The 19,202-nt window shown below is 49.0% G+C and overlaps 2 protein-coding genes across 3 annotated transcripts in view; one reads left to right on the forward strand and one right to left on the reverse strand.

Annotated features, from left to right (window-relative positions):
- The first annotated feature begins 1,353 nt into the window (after positions 1-1,353).
- ARFGAP2 (ARF GTPase activating protein 2) lies at positions 1,354-11,515 on the forward strand. Of its 2 annotated transcripts, XM_074909481.1 has the most exons (17): positions 1,354-1,458; positions 1,700-1,818; positions 2,760-2,832; positions 3,363-3,494; positions 3,600-3,680; positions 4,514-4,616; positions 5,250-5,306; positions 6,442-6,486; positions 7,617-7,669; positions 8,109-8,245; positions 8,783-8,914; positions 9,402-9,530; positions 9,612-9,740; positions 10,123-10,249; positions 10,364-10,454; positions 10,569-10,687; positions 11,104-11,515. In XM_074909481.1, the coding sequence occupies exons 1-17, from the start codon at positions 1,387-1,389 to the stop codon at positions 11,122-11,124; spliced, it is 1,620 nt and encodes a 539-aa protein (XP_074765582.1). In that variant the 5' UTR covers positions 1,354-1,386; the 3' UTR covers positions 11,125-11,515. The 2 variants fall into 2 exon arrangements, with proteins under 2 accessions (XP_074765582.1, XP_074765583.1); XM_074909482.1 differs by lacking the exon at positions 6,442-6,486.
- A 776-nt stretch (positions 11,516-12,291) lies between these two features.
- CSTPP1 (centriolar satellite-associated tubulin polyglutamylase complex regulator 1) overlaps positions 12,292-19,202 on the reverse strand; it is an 85,736-nt gene continuing 78,825 nt past the window's right edge. The window contains exons 7-9 of the mRNA XM_074909484.1: positions 17,534-17,643; positions 14,306-14,369; positions 12,292-13,840 (exon numbers count right to left, since the gene is read on the reverse strand). Of these exons, the coding sequence (XP_074765585.1) occupies positions 13,660-13,840; positions 14,306-14,369; positions 17,534-17,643 (355 nt within the window). The 3' untranslated portion in view covers positions 12,292-13,659. The remainder of the gene's footprint in view (positions 13,841-14,305; positions 14,370-17,533; positions 17,644-19,202) is intronic.

Here is a 19,202-nt window from a genome sequence, read left to right on the forward strand (position 1 = left end):
AGATTTCCTGGGAAGGGTTGTTTTATGATAATGAGTTCTCAGAATCATTTACATAAGTTGACACCCCTTTAAGCATGCATCCTAAGTTCTACTGGGGTCTTTGGTGGTTGAGGGAAGAAGTAAGTAGTCTTCCTCATGGTGTTTGCTAGTTGACCTTCTTTCCAGAACATGTGCTGTGAAGTAAAGTTCAGGTGTCGTCTTCTTAAATCAGCAAAAATCATCTTCCTCATTACAGGGTGTCTGTATCCTTTTGTTTGAGTCCCTCCTATCTTAGTTTGCGCATTCCAGTTATTGTCTAAGTGTCCATTGAAGGTCTTGAGTTGTGATTATCAGTGATTTACGTAGGAAGCCCAACGGGCATCTTAATCTTACCTAAAAGGACAAAGAGGCCTGGGCAAACAGAGATACAGATGAAGCAAAAACACAAGCAAAGCTTTCCTGTATTAGGAAAGTTTAGTCCTAATCAAGGACTGTAATGAATTCAGTTGCTTGAGCTCTTTCAGGCTAAAGCATGAAATGGGCTGTATGCCATTGACTTTCAGTTCAAAGCACAACCACATTGTTTTCTGTTTTCAGATTATAACTGAATGACTTTCTAGCCCATTCCCTCCTGCTTCCAGGCAGGTAATACAGCACTTTAAGGCCCTGACACCATCTTTGGTCTGAAGTAACAGCCTCCCTACTGCACAAGACTTGGTTACTGCACAAGGCTAGGCAGTGCCGCTTGCTGCTCTTGAGAAATCTCCAGCTAACTAAAGAATTTCCAAGTCTGTTCACTCGTGCGGTGGTGTACCAGGTCTGGTGGCCTGAGGTCCAGCTGCTGCAGCAGGTGACACCTGTAAGCACTCCTCTGAGCTGCTTCTCAGGTAGCAGCTGACCCGAGGCAGGCATTGCCTCTCTGCTGTCCTACAAAGCCTCTCCGTGGCCAGGAGGAAGGGCACAGCCAGTAACGCTCCCCGAGATGGCCGCTGCCTCCTGGTGTCTGAAGGGGCTGGGGCAACACCTTGAGCAGCCAGAGCTGACCGGGGCTCGGGCCTGGACACGTCCCCGTTCCCGTTTAGACGCACGAACGGGTTTGCAGAGGCCGTCGCAGTGGACGCGCTGATGGCGGGGCTGGCGCAGGGCGCCGAGGAAGGACCCTGAGCCCGGGGAAGGTGGGGACTCTCGGCGAGCAGCCCGGCCGGGTGTGGCGGGCGGAGCGGTTAACGGCGGGGCGGCCCCGCGGCGCCGCCCTCATGGCGCTGGGGCAGGCCGGGGCTGCCCCCCGCGGGGGCGCGGCGGCGGCCCGGTGTGGGCCCGGCCGGCACCCGTACGGCGGCCCGACCTCGGCGCCGATTGGGCCCGGCTGGCACCCGTCGCCGCAGTGGTGTCTGGGAAGGAGAGATCATGGCGGCGGAGCCGAGCAAGACCGAGATCCAGACTCTCTTCAAGCGGCTCCGGGCAGCGCCGGCAAACAAGGTAGCGGGGCGGCGCCGGCCGCTGTCCGGCCTTTCCGAGGCGGGCTGCTTCCCCGCGGCCGCGGCCTGGGCTCGGGCCGGGCTCCGCTGGGCTCCGGGCCGCGCTGCGGCGGCGGGGCGGCCGCGTAGGGGGCTGCTGGGGCGCGGGGAGGGCCCGGGGAGAGCGGCCGGGCCGCGGGCGACGGGGCCACGGGCGATGAGGCCGCCGCCTCAGCCTGGCCGTCCCTCTGCCTTCGCTCTAGTCGTGCTTCGACTGCGGCGCCAAGAACCCGAGCTGGGCCAGCATCACCTACGGGGTCTTCCTGTGCATCGACTGCTCCGGCGTCCACAGGTCCCTGGGCGTCCACCTCAGCTTCATCAGGTGCGTGGGGTGCGGGGCTCGGCCCACCCGCGGGTGGCGGCCGGGCAGGCCCGGAGCGGCGGGCTGCGCCTGGCTGCCGCGGGAAGGCGCGGGGCCGCCGTCGGAGGGGAGCGCTGGCACGGAGGGGTCGCCGCGGGGTTTGGCTGCTTTGCTCGCTGGAGGGGTCGGGTCGCTCTGCCTCTCCGAGATGGAGTTTCTGAAGCCCCTCGGCGGAACATGGGCGCGTTCCGTTTGCTAACTTCGCGGAAACGCTGTCGGGACTCCCAGTTGTAGGAGCTGGGAGGAGAGCGGGGTTTGTGAATCTTGCCAGTAACGCAGCAATATGGAAGTCTTCCTTGTAGCCATGCGTCAGGCAAAAAGAGGAATATTACTTAATCTTATCTGTATCAACCTCGTGTGGAAGGTGGTACTGGATTTTCAGCCGGTTGAGCTTATTTTCAGTACTTGTAAAAGTCAGCATTTTAATTAACAAGCGGTGACCTTTGCTTATTCAGAGCTTACTTGAGTAACAGGTATGAGACATCCTCTGTCACCTAGCTTTACTGGGTGCTTTTCTCAGTTGCTTTGTCATGTGTTCTGGCCTAATCTGTGGGACAGCCAGAATATGAGTGTCTCCTGTTGTGGTGAGGTAAGAGGTAAACCCAAAGTTGTTGGCTGTGCTTTCCGAGCTCAAGCTCCGCCCTCTTAAGCAACACAAGTGAGAGGTCCTCTTGAGTTTGGACGCGGTTGTTTGGTGTGAAGCTGGAACTGGGTTTTTTCCTCATTTTTAAAAGTTCAGATTAATTTATTATGGGAGCAAAGAATTTACCGAGATGTTCTTTCCCTTTTTGCCCCTGTACTCTGGGATAGCAGTGGGATAGCTGACCTTTTTAGCGCAGGGCTTGCTTTTGCATTTGGCGTGCCGTGCACATTATTAATAGAAATCATTTGCTCTCACGCAGGTCCACAGAGTTGGATTCTAACTGGAACTGGTTTCAGCTGAGGTGTATGCAAGTGGGCAGCAATGCCAACGCGGTGAGGAGCCTCTGTAGGCATTTTGCTTGCTTTCCCTTTCGCTAATCCCAACCTTTGTTGCTTATCCCTTTTCTCTGTGTGGCTTTTGGGGTACCAACCTCTCTATCTTTTTTGGAAATGTGGAATGAGGGGAGGTCTCTGTCACAGCCTGACTTCCAAGCACAGCTGACATTCGAACGCATTGCTTTTCACTGTGCGGGTTTGTTACTTCCTTATGTCTCATTTAAATGTGAGAGACGCAGTCTCCTTGAAGGGAAGGGGTTAGTAACACTGATCAGTTTGAAAGCTCACGCTCAGCGTTGTGACTCGGAAGCATCCTCCTGTGGAGGACAGGGATGGTTTTCTTAGCCCTCTGAGGCCTGGAGAGAGACTTCATGGAGCAAGCTGATCAGTTTGGTTCATGCTCTGTGCACAGTGTTATATCCCTTGTCTTTGGGAAGCTTCCTTTTTCTGTTGAGTTTGAGTTAATGTTTCTCACTTGCTTGAGTCTGATCTCGCAGTCTGGAGGCTGAACGTCCGTCTCTTTTCAGACTGCTTTCTTCCGCCAGCACGGCTGCACTACCACAGATGCCAATGCAAAGTATAACAGTCGAGCTGCCCAGATGTACAGGGAGAAGATCCGGCAGCTGGCAAGTGCTGCCATGGCCAAGTATGGCACTGATGTAAGTCTGAGCAGCTCTCTACCGTTAGACATGGAGTGCTGGATGCTGAGTCTTGTAGGATATCTCTTTTTTTTTTTTTTTTTTCACCACCTCTACTTTCTTCAGCTGCTTATAGATGGACTGAGTGGAGCCCCTGGGCACTCCCCTGACAAGAGCGATGCTGATTTCTTCATGGAGCACACACAGGTGAGAGGAGCTGTCTAAACCAGACAGCCTTAACAGTTCTCAAATAGCCAGCTATGTGGGCAGGAGCAGTCCCACTTAGTTTGGAAGGACTCCAAGTTGTATACTTGTTCAGTATTAATGCGGAGGAACTAAAATTCCGTCATCGGCCTGGGATATAGTCACAGATCTCAAGAATCCCTCGTGGGGCTTGTAATATCCATGTCCTTTGTTTTTGAGACCATCTTTGTCTTTAAGGAGTACTCGGCGCTACCAGCTACTCCCTGGAAAACACTTTGAGAGCTGCATTAATGCACAGTCTCTTTGTACAGTTAAAGCAAGGGCTGGCTATTACTTTGAACTTCTGGTTTAGTCAGCTTTAGTCAGTGCATAGACCCTGGTAAAGTGGATTTGGGCAATTGTTTGCACTAGGTGGACTTTCTCAAGTGAGTAGAATAAAATGAGAACTGGCTGTGTGGAAATAAAGCCAGTGGAAGCCGACAGTATTTATTTTCTTCAGGGAAACTCATTCACACTCTTTCTCCCAGGTTTAAACTCATCATCTTAACCTGTAAAGTCTTCACAGTAGTCAACTCTGATACTGCTGTCGAGTGATGCTGTCATTCCTCCTGGCTTCCCATGCACCTTAGCTTCTATTGGGTTTTTTCTTTTTTTTTTTGTCCCTGCTAAGGGAATGTGGACTTGTCCATATGTTGTCTTCAGTGAAGGTATACTCTGGAGTTTGGAAAATGCTTCCTTTGGCCTAAAACTGAATACAGGTCACTAAACCTCAAGTACTTAAGTTCAGGATTGTTGGATTTGTTGATCTTCTGCAAATTGCTGGAATCTCCTTGCAGTCTTCCAGTACCTGGGGTGTAGCAGATGCCAGCCAGAATCCTGCAGAGTCTTCCCCGGAGATGGAAAAAGCAGCAAAATCATCAGAAGGCAGTGAAGTGTCGAGTGAGTTTCCCTGCTGAATAATTTTCCCAAGAACCTGACTTCATTTCCAGGAGCATTCACTTCTGTAGCACAGTTGGAAGGGCTGAGCTCTTCCTTCGGTTCAGACTTGGAGTGGAACCTGTGTGCACTCTATGAATAGTTAAATTAGTGGGGACTTCTGAAAACACTGTTCTGTTCAGGATCACTTCTCCACTTTTCCTGAAATCCACACAAAACTCTGTTGGGGGTTAGCTGCCCCATTTCCATGCTTCCAGACATAATTATTTTTTTTTAAAGACTCTTTTTCTATCTCTTGAATTTGGTGGGTCTGGAAATGATCTATGAGTATAAAGCAAAAAACCTGTTTCTAGGGTGAGCAACAAGGAGACTGAGAATCTGTAATTTGAAACAGCTTTGCATATTCCCATTCCCCTGCAGAGCGTTTGCTTGCTTTTAATGTGTTAAGAATACTGCAGAGGGAATAACTTTCTCTGTGGGGATGTGAAGTTGTTGTGTGTGGGAAATTGCATGTTTCAAGCTTGTTTGGGGTGGGGGCAGAGGAGGTAAAAGAGATGTCGTGGGACTGTGAGCACACTGAAAAGAAAGGGGTTAAGAATCTCTGCTGAATTCTCTCTTCTGGTTTTACGTCCATAGATTCCAGCCAGGGCCCCTCTACTGACTTGTTGAGCACATCTCCTAAAGCTCCTCTAGGTAAGTAAGACTCTCTGCTATCTCTCAGATCAGTCTTGCTCTTATATCTAGTGTTCGGTAGTAAGTTCAATGGAGCTGGAACTGATGAGCTGATTTCCAGAACGTCTAAAGGAGCTCATCTTTCTGTGGAGCTGGTACTGAGGATTTCCCTAAACCCCAAAACCAAGCCACAGTTTACTGGAGGTTTCCTCCTCCTTTGAATGATTGAGTTCAAAGCTGTCACCATCCCAAAAGCTTGTTTTCATTTTTTGAGCTTTGGACAAAACTTGGCATTTATATATCTTTAACTTGGCTGATCAAAGCTACATGGCTATGGTGTTTAGTTTTGTTTTTGGTTTTTTCCCCTCAGAAGCTTTGGAGGCAAATGAATTTTTGGCTTCCAGAGTAATAGGGATTTGTATCTGATTCACCCCTGCCATTACTGTCCTGGCTGCACACAGAGCATCTAACTGGAGCCTCTTTCCTTATTGAAAGTGTGTGCCTAGCTGTTCTGGTTTAACCCCAGCCAGCAGAGCCCCACCCAGCTGCTCACTCACTCCCCCCTGGTGGGATGGGGAGAGAATTGGAAGGGTAAAAGTGAGAAAACAGCTCGAGGGTTGAGATAAAGACTGTTTAACAGGTAAAGCGAAAGCCGTGCGCACAAGCAAAGGAGAACGAGGAATTGATTCACCACTTCCCGTCGCAGGCAGGTGCTCAGCCATCCCCAGGAAAGCCAGGCTCCATCATGTAACGGTTACCGGGGAAGACAAACGCCATTACTCTGAGCATCCCCCCCCTTCCTCCTCCTTCCCCCAGCTGTATGTGCTGAGCACGGTGTCACACGGTGTGGGACATCCCTGGGGTCAGCTGTCCTGACTGTGTCCCCTTCCAACTTCTTGTGCCCCTCCAGCCCACTCACGGGTGGGGTGGGGTGAGGAGCAGAAAAGGCTTTGGCTCTGTGTAAGTGCTGCTCGGCCATAACAAAAACATCCCTGTGTTACCAACACTGTTTTCAGTACAAAACAGCCCCGTACTTGCTGCTTTGAAGAGAATTAACGATCCCAGACAACCCCAGCCCACAGTGGGTTCATCCTGGGTGGAAAGCCTGTGTCCTCAAGTGTCTGTTTACTCCCCGTGTTTTATGTCTCTTCCTCAGACATGTCCATGTATCTGTCAACACAAGGGCCTGCTCCTGCCAGAGGTAACTGGCTAATGGCTGGCCTGCGCTGGCTGCTTGTGGCAACTCTGCCTGCCCCTTCTGTGATTCTGCTTTCAACTCTAGCTTCCTGTGCTTGGAGGGAGAGAATGAGCCAAAGCTTCCATCTAGCCATCATATCCAATACAATAGTATTGGGATTGAAACCAGCTATTCCATATCAGGAAAGGGATTGGATTGACATTTCTGTTAAATGTTCCCTGACAGTAATAAAAAAGCCCCTAAACAACTCCGAGTGAAATGTTAGGAACAGCGAGCTGAAAACAGTCTTGGATAGTGGGAATGTTTTGAACCCCTTTATTTCAAAAACTTTCGGTAAGACTAGAAAAGAGACAGGAAAGGCTGTTAAGAATGATCTAAAGTATGGGTATGACAAAAGTCACATGGGTGTAGAAAGTAAGAGGACACTACTGTGGAAGAAAAGCCCAACAAGGGCAATAAAAGATTTTGGAGCTGCGTGTTGGAAGCTGGGAAATGTCCTGGGCAGTCCCTCTCTGTTTGCTTTGTTCCTTCACTTTTCCCCAGGCACCTGCTGCTTGGCTGGACCGTGGCTGGTTTTACAAGTGTGGCATGCTTTGTGCCCTCAGAGTGACAGGTTCCTGGGGCAAGGTGTTGGGGAACCTGTTGCTTTTACAGCTCGTTGCACTTTAGATCCATTTTGTTGTTGGTCTGTTCATGTAGACATGACTTTAGGGTTCTTGCTCCTTTGTCCCCAAGGCATTGGTGAGGCACTGACCTTCATATGGCTCTGAAGCTGCATATTTCTTGGGTTTATGTATGGAATAAATCTAGTCTTCCTCTAGTTACCCTGATCCCTACTGGATAGGGTCACCAACTGCATGACACTTGAAGGAGCTATTCAAAGGGTCTTAGTTCACTTAGAAGTTTTGCCAGCAACAGACCTGCTTCTCTAGGCCACCAGCCTGTAATTGTGGAGCTTCTGAGTGCATCTTTCTTGGCTGGGTGAAGTCATCCAGGCTTCTGATGTGAAGCTGCATGGTGTGCCCTGGACTCTATAGCAGCTGGACTGTGGTGGATGTTTGTGTGGGTTGCTGACTAATTTTGGCTTCTTACATTTTCAGTTCTGCTTATTTGCTGCTTCTGTCCCCTTGCAGAACTTAAATCCTCCCTCATTGGAAAGAAGAAGCCAGGAGCTGCCAAGAAGGGGGTATGTCTGAGCTCTTGTTTTATGGAGAGGAGGTAGAGTGTGTCTCATATTACTGCTGTCCTTTCCTTGGCCCTTGCTTTCTGCCCTTAACGAAGCTGCGTACTGAGAGATCCGTTTGGGGAAGGAAGAGCTTTGTTTATATTACTACTTGTTTTGAAAGATAGCTTATATACTAAGGGATAAAACCAGTTAGGTTTTGCATCGTTACTCCTTGTGGTCTGAAGTGTGTGCAGCTGATCTCTCAGCACTGGCCACTGGTGGGTTAACTCCTGCGTGTTCTTCCATACTCTGCTGCACGCTGTGGTTGGGTCTGTAGGTTGTGACTATACATGGAGACCGAAGGCCTGATCAGTGCAGCAAGGAGTAGGATTCTGGCTTTCTTCTACGATGAACAATCTAGGGTGAAGAAATGGCAATTTTTTCGGTTTTGTTTTTCAAGTTGGGTGCAAAAAAAGGTCTTGGAGCCCAGAAAGTGAGCAGCCAGAGCTTCAGTGAGATTGAGCGGCAAGCCCAGGTGGCAGAACAGCTGAGGGAGCAGCAGGCAGTGGAGTCCAGGAAACAAGCTGAGGAGTCCATGTAAGTGCCCTGTTTGTGCTGAATACCTTCCATACATACAGCTGAAGGAATATGAGGTTAATGCTTTTCACCCTGGGACCACCTAATGTGAGTACAGAACACGCTGCAGGATAGGATGAGCAGTTGCTATAGGCCAGTATGGCCCTTACAACAGGGCACAAGTTTATGCTCCATATTTTATTCCAATTAGCATCCCTGGAAGAGTTAAAGGAGCAGATACAGAAGTATTGTGTGGTTCTGCTGACCTTTGGATAGGACTGAAAAAGGCTAAGGCTGAACTGGATGGGGCACTCTGTTGGGGAAGTGGCAGGGAGGCAGCAATGCTTACAGTAAGGAGACACAGCCAAAAAAGAGTTGAATCCCAGTGGATGTGAGATGGGAAGACAAGCAGTAGCTTCTACGTAAGGATTTCTGGCAGAGCTGTTGTGGAAATGGGTCTTTTGTTGGGTTGTCAGGGTTACTCTCCCCCTTGCTCCTCCACAGCATGGGCTGGGGAGAGGGTAATGAGCTGGTATCCAATGCAGCTCTTTCCTTTAGAGTCACCTCAATGCGACTGGCTTATCAGGAACTGCAGCTTGATCGGAAGAAGGAAGAGAAGAAACTTCAGAACCTTGAAGGGAAGAAGCGTGAACAAGCAGAGAGGCTGGGCATGGGCTTGGTGTCCAGAAGGTACTTGGCTGTGGATGGCAAAAGACAGACAGGTGCCTTGGAAGCACCCTGCTCTGGAAGAGTTTCCTGAAGGGAGGAGCTTGCTGCTCCTGTAACAGCTAAGGAGCCAATTTAAAGTGCTCATATGCTGGACTATGCCTAAAAATGCTTCGGGTGCCAGAAGGAATGGGCACTCTGTTCAGAGGTTCTGGTTCTGATTTGAACTTTTCCAAAGATGCACGTGGCCTGTCAGCATCTAGCCCTAGAGCCCTGCTGCTTGAGAGATGTCCCCCTGCAGCACTCTTCCTGTAAGGTGGCTCAAGACTTTGGAGGGAGTCAGGACAAGTTTAGATTAAGTGTTGAAGGGGCCTGGCATCCCACACCTCTCCCTTGAGACTTGTGGCACCTGTCCTGCCCATGAAGGCCAGGCTTAGTTTTGAGGCAGACTGGTTGGAGGGGCTGGGTGCTGCCAGACCCATCGGCCCTGACTGCCTGTTTATTGTGCTAGTTCTGTTTCACACTCGGTGATGTCTGAGATGCAAGTAATTGAGCAAGAGACGCCGCTGGCCGCAAAATCTTCCCGCTCCCAGTTGGACTTGTTTGAAGATGCTGGAGGCTTCACATCTGGACCTCCCAAGTAAGACTTGGTTTCAGGTGTAGTCTTTGGCTTATTCCTGGATTTAATGTCTGGCCTAAATTACCTGTTTTTGGTATCTAGGTACAAATATAATCCCTTCTCATTTGAAGATGCATTTAGCTCACGATGGGAAACGGACTCTTCATGGGGTATGGACAAAGAGGAAGAACCCGAGGTGACCATTTCCAGTATTCGGCCAGTTTCAGAGAGGTGAAGTGCCTGTCACTGCTACTGTACCTTCCTTGTGCGCGGGAGAAAAGGATAGGTCTGGGAGCTGTGGGGAGAGATGCTGCTGTGTTATGACAGGAGCCTTGTGTCACAGAGGATAACTTGTAGGGACAAGCGCAAGAAAAAGGGCCTCCAGTGAAAGAGGCTTGGGCATGTCTTTGCCTATTGTGTCCCTACGTTTGATGCAGCCTTTATGGTCATGAAGCGCTGGCTGTGCTGAGGTGGGGAAGAGGACCACCCTGACAGCAGCCAGCCCCTGAGGAGTTGTTGCTTTCCCTTGATCACATGGGGTCTGAGGGAGAAATTTCTTTTTTTACTGTGTTGGTGAGCTAAAACTGAGATATCTCCTCTCTTGTTTCCTCAGACCCACCAGTAGGCGGGAGACAGAGAACAGAGCATCTGTTGTGGAATCCAGTGAAGCTCGGCAGAAGTTTGCAGGGGCTAAAGCTATCTCTTCAGATATGTTCTTCGGGCGGGAGGCAGATGCTGAGGTAGATGCATTCTGCAGTGTTTAAGCTGGTACAGCTCTGGCTTCATCTCCTGTTTGCTCAGGTCTTACTTTGTTGACTTTCTTTATAACCATTTTGTTTTGTGTTCTGCTGCAGTATGAAGCCAGATCCCGACTGCAGCAGCTCTCAGGCAGCAGTGCCATCAGCTCTGCAGACCTGTTTGGAGAGGCTGAGAATGTGCACTCAGGTTTGTTAGCGCTCGGTGGGCTGAGGAAAGGGGCAGCTTCGGAGGGTCTGGACTTGGGGGGAGGTGCTCTCTGGAGCTGGGGGACTCCAGGCTGACTCCTGCTGGTTCTCGTAGGTGGTGTGTCAATTGGAAATGTCCTGCCTGCAGCTGACATTGCACAGTTCAAGCAAGGAGTGAAATCCGTTGCTGGCAAGATGGCTGTCCTAGCCAACGGGGTGATGAACTCCCTCCAGGTGAGGTTACACTCTGGCACCTTCAGGCAGGCTGTCATCATGCTTGGGGACTTTCACCATATCCTGGCTTCTGCTGGAATTATCACTTTCTCCACCTGGGGCTTTCCACAGATTTGAGGAGACCTGGTTTTTGTAGCTGATGACTACAATAGCTGAGCAATTCTAGGTGGTCAGTGAACTCTACTTGGCCAGCCTTATTCTCCAGCTGGCCAAGACACCATTGATATGTCTCTTCCCACAAATCTTGTGCAGGACTTAAAAAGTTAAGGTCACTTTTCCTTCCTGCCTTTGCATGGTGTCCTGTCTAGGTAACCTTGTGCTGCATTCCAATCCCAAACCCCAAGACCTTGTTATCTGTCTTTAGAGTTTGCATTTAAGTGTTGTAGCATGGTGTCTCGGTGTGTTTTCCTCCCCAGGATCGTTACGGCTCATATTGATGACCCAGGGACTGCAACTCCCAGGGAAGCCAGCAAGAGGGACTGATATCACCTTCACCTGGAGTAAACTGCAGGATTGACTTTTAGTTTGTCTGGGGTGGGTGGGGAGGGGAGAAGGTAAGCAGAGGGGCTCAGGACATGGCTGTGCCCAGGATGCTTTCCAAATATCTCTGGATTCCACTCTATTAAAATTCAATGTGCCCTCATACCCACTGCTATGTACTAGCCAGTGGAGACAGGCCTTCTTACAGGGTTAACCTCACTGCTGTAAAAGATATGACAGGAACTCCTGGGATCCCTCATCAGTGCTCCTGTCATTGGCCCATACCTTAGCTCACCAAGTGGCAGAGGAAAGGGGAACACTATTTTTCTGAACATGATGTTACCTGGTTCCTGTGGACATGACTTTTTTTTTTTTGTTCTGCTCAGTGGTCCCAATCCATGGTGCTGTGGAGTCCTCTATATTTGCAGGGTCTGACTTTTACCATGGGATAATCCTTTTTACTGTCTTGTAAACCAGCATATATTGATGCAGGAGGAAAAAAAAATCAAAATATTTTTTTAGCTTCTACTTACATTATCAGTGAAAAAGGCCCAGGTAAAGAAGTACTGTAAACATTAGTTACTGGATCCCTGGTTATTCTGTTGCCCAGCTTTGGACTGAGGTCAAAGTCCTCAATCTGTGACTTCACTGCGAGGTGAACTTGTTCTCAAGTGCAGTGGAGAGTGAGGACTGTCCTTTTAGTCCTGTTCAACTTGGCTCTCTGCTCCTGGCTCCGGTTTTAACAAGAGCATGTTCTTTCTCTTCCCGGGACTGTGGTGTTCAGGACTGGGAGGGCGGGAGGGCTAGTTACACACGAACTGTTAAGGAAAAAGGCCGGGGCTGTGGCGAAGCTTCTGTCAGCACTGCTCCCTCTGGGGCTGTCGCCAGCCGTGCCGGGGCTGTGGCGCCTGCGGGGCTGTGGCGGGAGGGGAAGGGGGCGGGGCGGGGTTCCCGCCCACCGCGGAGGCGGGAGCGCGGGAGGCGGCGGGGCCGGGCGCGGCGGGAGGCGGCGGGCGCGGGCAGTGCCCGGCCCGGGGAGGAGCGGCCCCGGCGCCTTCGGGCCTTGCCCCCAGCAGCGCCCTGAGGAGGGGCCGGGGCAGCCCAGAAGACCCCAGAGGCAGCAGTGGCGTTAGGCAATGTGCTTTATTGCCGGCTGTCACACTGATGGTTGGGAGAGAAAGCACAGTTAGCGAGCACACCAATAAATAAAATAACTTACAATAAATAAGTAACCCCTCCCGCTACCTCAACAGGTGGGGCTGTGGTACAGACTACAGGATTAGTCTTAAAATAGCTCCAGCATGTGTTGAGTCTACTCAGCTTAGAGCTGCTCTAAGCTTTGGGTTACCAGCTCTTGCAGCATTTTATGAACAGGAGGAGCAAGGAGGCTCCCAAGGGAGCAAGAGAAATTAAAGTTCCCCAGGAAATAACTAACTAGTCTAACACAAACTGAGGCACAGACGCTGGGCTAGACAAAGCATTTAGGGCTGTGGAGGCCAAACTGCTGAGTTAGTTACCACTAATTGACACAATGAGATACTAGTTCTTTTTGTAGCTGTAAGGGCTACACTGTGATGCTACAACAATGACAATATTTACAAAAAAATACCCAGGACTTGTCAGATAACTGCTTCCTTCTCCCTTAGTGCTTCTGCCCACCCAATCCCAGCAGATGCACCTTATGTTTGCAAGACATAATACTTGTGGCCAAGGAATTTAGATATTTTTTTTTTCCCCCCTCTCTCCTTCAACCCCCCTTAAAACTCCCTTTTCCAAATGACCTTCGTATGCTGTGGGAGGCCTCACAGAAGGGAACTCCTCGGTACAGCAGAGGAGCCAGGCAGCACCATGCAGTATGTACTCACTGCAGTCTGGCTTATTTGCTGTATTTGCTTTGGTAAGCCTTGGACACATGGAGGAGGAAGCAGAGACAAGTGGCATGGCAATACCCCAGCCTTTCATTTCTAGGAACTTCAGGAATTTCTCTACCTTTGATCCTATGCAGGTGCAGCTTTACTGGGAATAATTATAGTGGAGCACGAGTGCAGAGCTGCCACTAGTGCCACTCTATTGTCTAGGCCGAGTCTGAACACAGATATGCAACAGAACACTGGCAAGTGGCCTGCACTGCTCCAGCACCTCCTGAACTGTGAGGGAGAGCCCGGGTGAGAGAATACCCAGCTATTTCCAAGTGGAGACCAAGCAATTGTCTGCTGGCTGGTCTGGCCTGCCAGCAGAGGGTAGCATAACTCTGCAGCTGGAAATACCTTCTGCAGAGTTGCTATTCCTGCACAAAACTGGAGCTAGGAAAAAGGCAGAGTTCTTCCTGGGAAGAGATGGGTGGGCTTGGCAACGGGAACTGGCACAGCCACACGCACACTGGTGATGTGGACAGAACCCACGGTCAGAGCAGATGCTCTGGGAGGAGGTGCTGTTCCTCCAGTGGGTTCTGGAGAAACCCAAGATGGGAACGATGCCCACCCTCACAACCTTCAGTTTTCAGATGAGTCTGTCTCTTCGTTAGAGCCTTCACTCTCAGCATCCATTTTTCGACGATGGTGTAGAGGTTTCCAAGGAGAGTTAATCCTGGGTGAGTTACGGACAGGCACACTAGATGAGTCCCCGCTGGAGCTGGTAGGACCGGAGACAGAAAGCCCTGAAACCCGAGCTACCCTGAAAGAGAAAAGACAAATGTTAGTCAGCATAACTTGTCATCTCCAACCTTTACTGTAGCAGTTCTGGAGTGAACCTGGGAGGAGGGCTTACAACCAGCAAAAGAATGGAAAGATGATCACAGCACAGAGGGGAAACACCTTGCACTAGTACCTACCAGGCTCACTGTGTGAATCTTTCTTCCTGTTAAAACAGACCTTCTGAGCTGAGCCTCTGTCCTTCAACACTCCTAGTTTTCACCATTCAAACAAAATTTCCCTGCACACTTCTCCTTGAGGCACACTTCTCCTCTCTGTTTCTGAAGTCTTTCCTAAGGATTTTGTTAGCTGCACCAAGGCACCCCAAAGAAAGAGGCTGTCTCTGCTCAGGTAGTAGAGCAAAGGAATAGGGACAGTACTAAAGCCTTCCTTAGCATGCTACCTTTAATCTGTTGCATTACCTCCTATTTTAGGTAACTCCACTTACAATTTCTCAAGCTCTTGATCCATGGCAGGGTCCAGAAACAAGTCGCCTTTATCTGGCAAAGCCCCTGGAAAAACAAAGGAAAGTATCAGAGCAGAATTAGGCTGTTCATTTTTAAAGAAAAGTGCTCAAGCTATAGCAGCATCCAAAATCTGCCCTTCAAAGCAGAGAAGACTCTTCCTGTTAGAGAAACAGACACTGAATGTTGAGGATCATAGACAGATAAAGAATGATGATCCATAATTCTGTGTCCTTCACACAGGCTGTAGCTGAGCTCAGACTAAACAGGAGGCACTCTCAGTAGTCTCATGTCTTGGAGATATGAAGAGCCCTAAGGATTGGCAGTTTCCATTCACTGTGCAAAACTACTGAGTACTGACTACCAGGGAGATGACAGTCTGTCAACTTCTTCCCTCTGCTAATTGCCCTATACAGTCACCAGTCCCAGATCTTATCAGAGCAACAGATAATGTTGGTTGTGCCACAGCCTGAAGCATGCACTGTACCATCCAGGGAGGTTATCCTTCTGTGCCACCTGCCTTTGTTGTGGTGCACTGAGCTTGGGGATCAAAACACGCCACAGATGTAAGACTACTGTTTTCCTTGAAATTCAGGAAAGTCAGGCCTGACTCCGGTGCACATTAAGTCTACAGGAGTAAGTGTGGATAGACTGGGCTCTAGTGTTGCTGGCTGTCAGTGAGAAAGACTGGACCAGTAATTAGGTACCTTCTCTCAGCATAAAGTCAGCGTGCTCCTTTTCATGCTTTAAACCCTATTCAGGATGAAGGCCGTGGTGTCCTTCAGGACTGGAACAGCTGGTTGATCATCCTTGCCATTCTCTGAAAGGACACTGGCACCTCAGGAAGAGCCCAGAAAGGAAGATGGGGCTCTTAGGAAAGCCCTCCTTCCTAATTCTGTAACAAACTCCACCTTGTACAGGCATCATGGGAGGGTGTGATCAGCCAGCACAGCGATGACAGGAATTGCCTACCACAGCCTGGATGGTGCCACTGCACACCAGGACAAAAAATTGCTTACTAATCCGTACCACCAGTGCAGTGAGAATGCTCTTGTTTTTCAGGAGACCTGAGTGCTACACTCAGTATTTTGGGAAGGGCTTTGTACTCCCTGTGGGGACACAAGTCTGGTTTCTGGCCCTGGCACTTTGCTGGAGAGCCACTTGTCTCAAACAGGCAAGCTGGCAGCAGCCATCAAAAACATAGCAAATTAGAACCAAATTAGACCAGAACCCAGTCCCCCATTTTTTCCAGTTCTAGTCTTCCCCTCCTGCAAATGAACAGGAAAGCCTGGCACCACAACAGTGTCAAGAGGTCCAGTGAAGGGCCCCAGCCTGCTCCCTTTCATGGGTTCAATTAAAAGAATAAGCAGCTAAAGCTTAACTTGTTTCTGCATTTGCAGAATGCCCATTGAGGTCTCTAGGGCACAAGAATTACTTGGGAGAGTCAATAAACAGCACTTACAGGATTCACGAATCAGCACTGACACTGGAGTTAGGCTGCGGATTTCAGTCTGCCTGACAAACTCATCAGCGGTGCCCCAGCCTGAACGAGCCGCTCCAATCCCTACCCCCATTCCTCAAGGGGGGCCAATGGCTTTGTGAGACCAGAGAGAAGGCAGGCATCCTGACTGAAAGTTCCTTTGCCTGAAACTGCCCTCGCTGAAGGGCTTTGGGGAGCCTGTGATCCCCTACAGACCAAAGACTATTGAAATCACCCTTCAGGAGAGATTAAAAGACACCAGGAAAAGAATCCTCCTTTGCTTGCCAAGACACTAGCACCTGTCAGACTTGTGGCTGCTGCCCCTCCTCTGAGAGAGGCCTCGGCAGAAGGCTGGCAGAGGGCCAGGGGACGGGCCCACATTAATGGAAACGAAAACCCACACACTTTGTAGATGGTACAATGGAAGCTGTGGGCAGGAATTTTTTTCTGCTCATCTGTTTTCTTTGCACTCAACTAGAAGTAGATTTCGTAGGGCAAAGGAAAAAAAGATTTTGCTTGCTGCAATCCAGGCATCACCTTCCCCAGTGAATACACTGCTTCCTAAGCCTGTTTGCAGAGGGGATTGCAGGGCTGTGTTCTTGCACCTTTGATATATAATCTCCATGTTGCTGGATAAGCAGCCATGCCCCAGAGGAGCGTTAGCAGTTTAAATGGCTTGCTGTAAGAAGGGGCTCAGCCAGGGAAGAGACACTTTTACTCTACTCTGATACACACCTGTGCAAAAGAACAAACCCTCAAGCAAGGTACACCTTTTCACTGAGGTTTGTCTTTGTAATAGAGTGACTGGCCTAGAAGTAGAGGGAGAGGATACCTACCCAAAGACAGAGAAAGCCTGAGTGGAGATGAGTGAAGATAAGTGTTTGGGTCTCCACACATATATATACACCTCCTGGATACAGCCTTGTCAACAACAAAAAGCTACTTCTGTTCCCCGTTGCAAGAGGAGGAAGATCACAAGCAAGACATACGGGGGCAATACAGAACTGTGAGTCTGCAATGTGTATGGTTTACATAATGTCCTTTGCCAGTGCGACACTTTGCTTCCTTGCTCTAGAACAATATTGACCAGCACAACATGGAAACAAGCAGAGAGATGCTGCTTGGTAATCCCTCTGGTTCCCACAGCAGTCTAGTACAGTTTGTGTTTTTCAGATTTTTCAGCAGGCCACAGATTATTGAGATCACACTGCCTTGAGGGAAGATGGGGAAGAGCTGGGAAAGACTGGCCTCTGAGTCTTTAAGCCAAGGAGGCAGCAATGGTTTTCCCATTAGGTGTACCTCCTTTTCTTGTAGATGAGAGCAGTCACTTAAAATCTGTGAGAGAATGAAGGGCTAAAACATAGGATGGGACTTCACTTCAGTACTTCTGACAACAGCCAGCCACCTTAGTTGTCTTTTGACCACCTCTGCCCAACCTTTATAGTTAAAAGGACAATTCTGCTAAAATGATTAGCTACTGAAAAAGTAAAACACTGCTATCTTAGGGCAGCATTTCATATTTAATTTTATCCTTGAAGAAGCTCCACAGCTTCAAGCAGACAGTAAGGTACAGTGTTATGTTTTTAAAGTTTAATCCATCAACAAAAAGATTAAAAACTTTCCCTCACTCTCTTCCTGACAGTGTAAAATCTGGGGCATAACGACAAAGGGCATTCCACAGAAGTGCAGAATGACTAAAAATCTAGAGCTGTACCACTCACAGAAGTCTTACCTAGGGCTCTGTTGATGCCCTGATCCTTTGCAAGTGCCATAAGGAATCCATAGAAGGTCAGTCTCTGTGCACTACTCAACATTTCCTTCACAAGAGCAGAAGGTGGACAGCTAGGAAAAGAGAGACAAAGACGTCATGTCTTTTAAATTTATTTTTTTTTCCCCAAGACCCAGCTCAAACTGGAGACATTTTACCTTTTACCTGTTCTAACACCGTCAAGTTGCCCTCACTCAGTTTAAAACAAATAGCAACCAGCTTGCTTATTTAGCATTGTATCTGCCCCCCATTTGCTAAGCATGATGTTTGAGCTGCAGTACATCCCTAGGAGTAGTCCTACCTGTCTCCATTCCAAGGACAGGGAGAAAAGCCTAGATTCACTCAGAGGCATACAAATCCCACCTCTTAGCATATTCTTTCAAAAATCAACTGAGAAATCCTTTCTTTTAGAAGACAATAAACTTTCATAAGGGTTATTATGTTGTTATCACCCTTTTATCAGTGATAGTCATCCAAGATGCATGAAAACCTCTCCAATTATAGCCTAAATATGTCAGAAAACAATATTTAGGTGGGGACTGAATGGACATGTCCCCTTCTTCTACACTCACTTTAACCCCTGGCCCTGACTTCTAAGCAATAAATATCACTACAGGGATTCTTGCTCTCGCCTAACACTCCTTTACAGAATTTCACGAAAAATAAAACTGCCTCCTAAAGAGGAAGTGTTGAACAGCCCATGGTGTAGTAGCACCCCCCGGGGAGATGTGGGTGTGGGCTGGTGACCCCCCAGGCAAAGGTGGTTACCAAAGCCTAGTTGAGGATTGAGCTACTGGATGAAAGGCTGGGAATGGCTCCCCGCACAGCCCTGTGCAGAGCCTGACCTACCAGATGGGCCCACAGTATCCTTCCCATCTGAAGCTCTTGGGACATACAGGTAATGTAGAGCTTTTGTTATTTAAAAGAACAAAACAACCTGGCATCTCCATGCTTAGATATTTATAGTACTGGACAGTACTGACAGCAATTCAGCAGTAATTTTGTGGATCGCAAATTTGGATTCAGGCACCTAAAGCAGGAACAGGTGAAACTTATGTCTCGAGTCTTTTTGTGGATCTAGCCCAAGATCTTCTAGCAAGACATGTGCTTGCTACCTTCAAGAAACTATGAAGAAAGTGTCTGTCAAAGCTATACAATAAGGTCTGGTGTTGCTCCATCCCCTGCTGAATAAAGGCTAGTCTTGTGCCTGGGATCCATACCTGGAGACCAGCTCCCTCACCGGCTCGGGGACAGACTAGCAGTGTGATCTTGTCGAGGCTTCAAAGTCCATCCACCCCAGTGGGCCCTTCCTATGCTTCAACACCCATGAACACAACTGCACTTATTTCCTCTAGTTAACTCATGATGGTAGCTAGACCTCTCCTTGATGAAAGTGTCAATGCAGAAGTAAGAAGGAAAGCAGAGACACAAATCAATCCATGACTTCAAGAATCAGCTCAAATCCCATGTTTCTTAGGTCCAGGAAATTGTTTCCTTTGGTTAAAGCAGTTCGGCTATGATCTCTTCCTTCATACTTCTCCAGTAAGATCTATTTGGGAGTTACAGCTTGTTCAAAGTCCTGTATTTCTTCACAGCTCCAACCTTACAAAGGATCTCCAGAGACAAAGACTTC

Source organism: Athene noctua, chromosome 6 (assembly GCF_965140245.1).
Source record: "Athene noctua chromosome 6, bAthNoc1.hap1.1, whole genome shotgun sequence".
Classification (NCBI taxonomy): domain Eukaryota; kingdom Metazoa; phylum Chordata; class Aves; order Strigiformes; family Strigidae; genus Athene; species Athene noctua.

Excerpts from the sequence above, each read along its gene's own strand:
- ARFGAP2 (XM_074909481.1), top strand. The coding sequence starts at position 1,387 with ATGGCGGCGGAGCCGAGCAAGACCGAGATCCAGACTCTCTTCAAGCGG. Across the intron at positions 8,915-9,401 it reads ATGGGCTTGGTGTCCAGAAG|TTCTGTTTCACACTCGGTGA; the intron begins GTACTTGGCTGT and ends TTATTGTGCTAG. Across the intron at positions 10,250-10,363 it reads GGCGGGAGGCAGATGCTGAG|TATGAAGCCAGATCCCGACT; the intron begins GTAGATGCATTC and ends GTTCTGCTGCAG.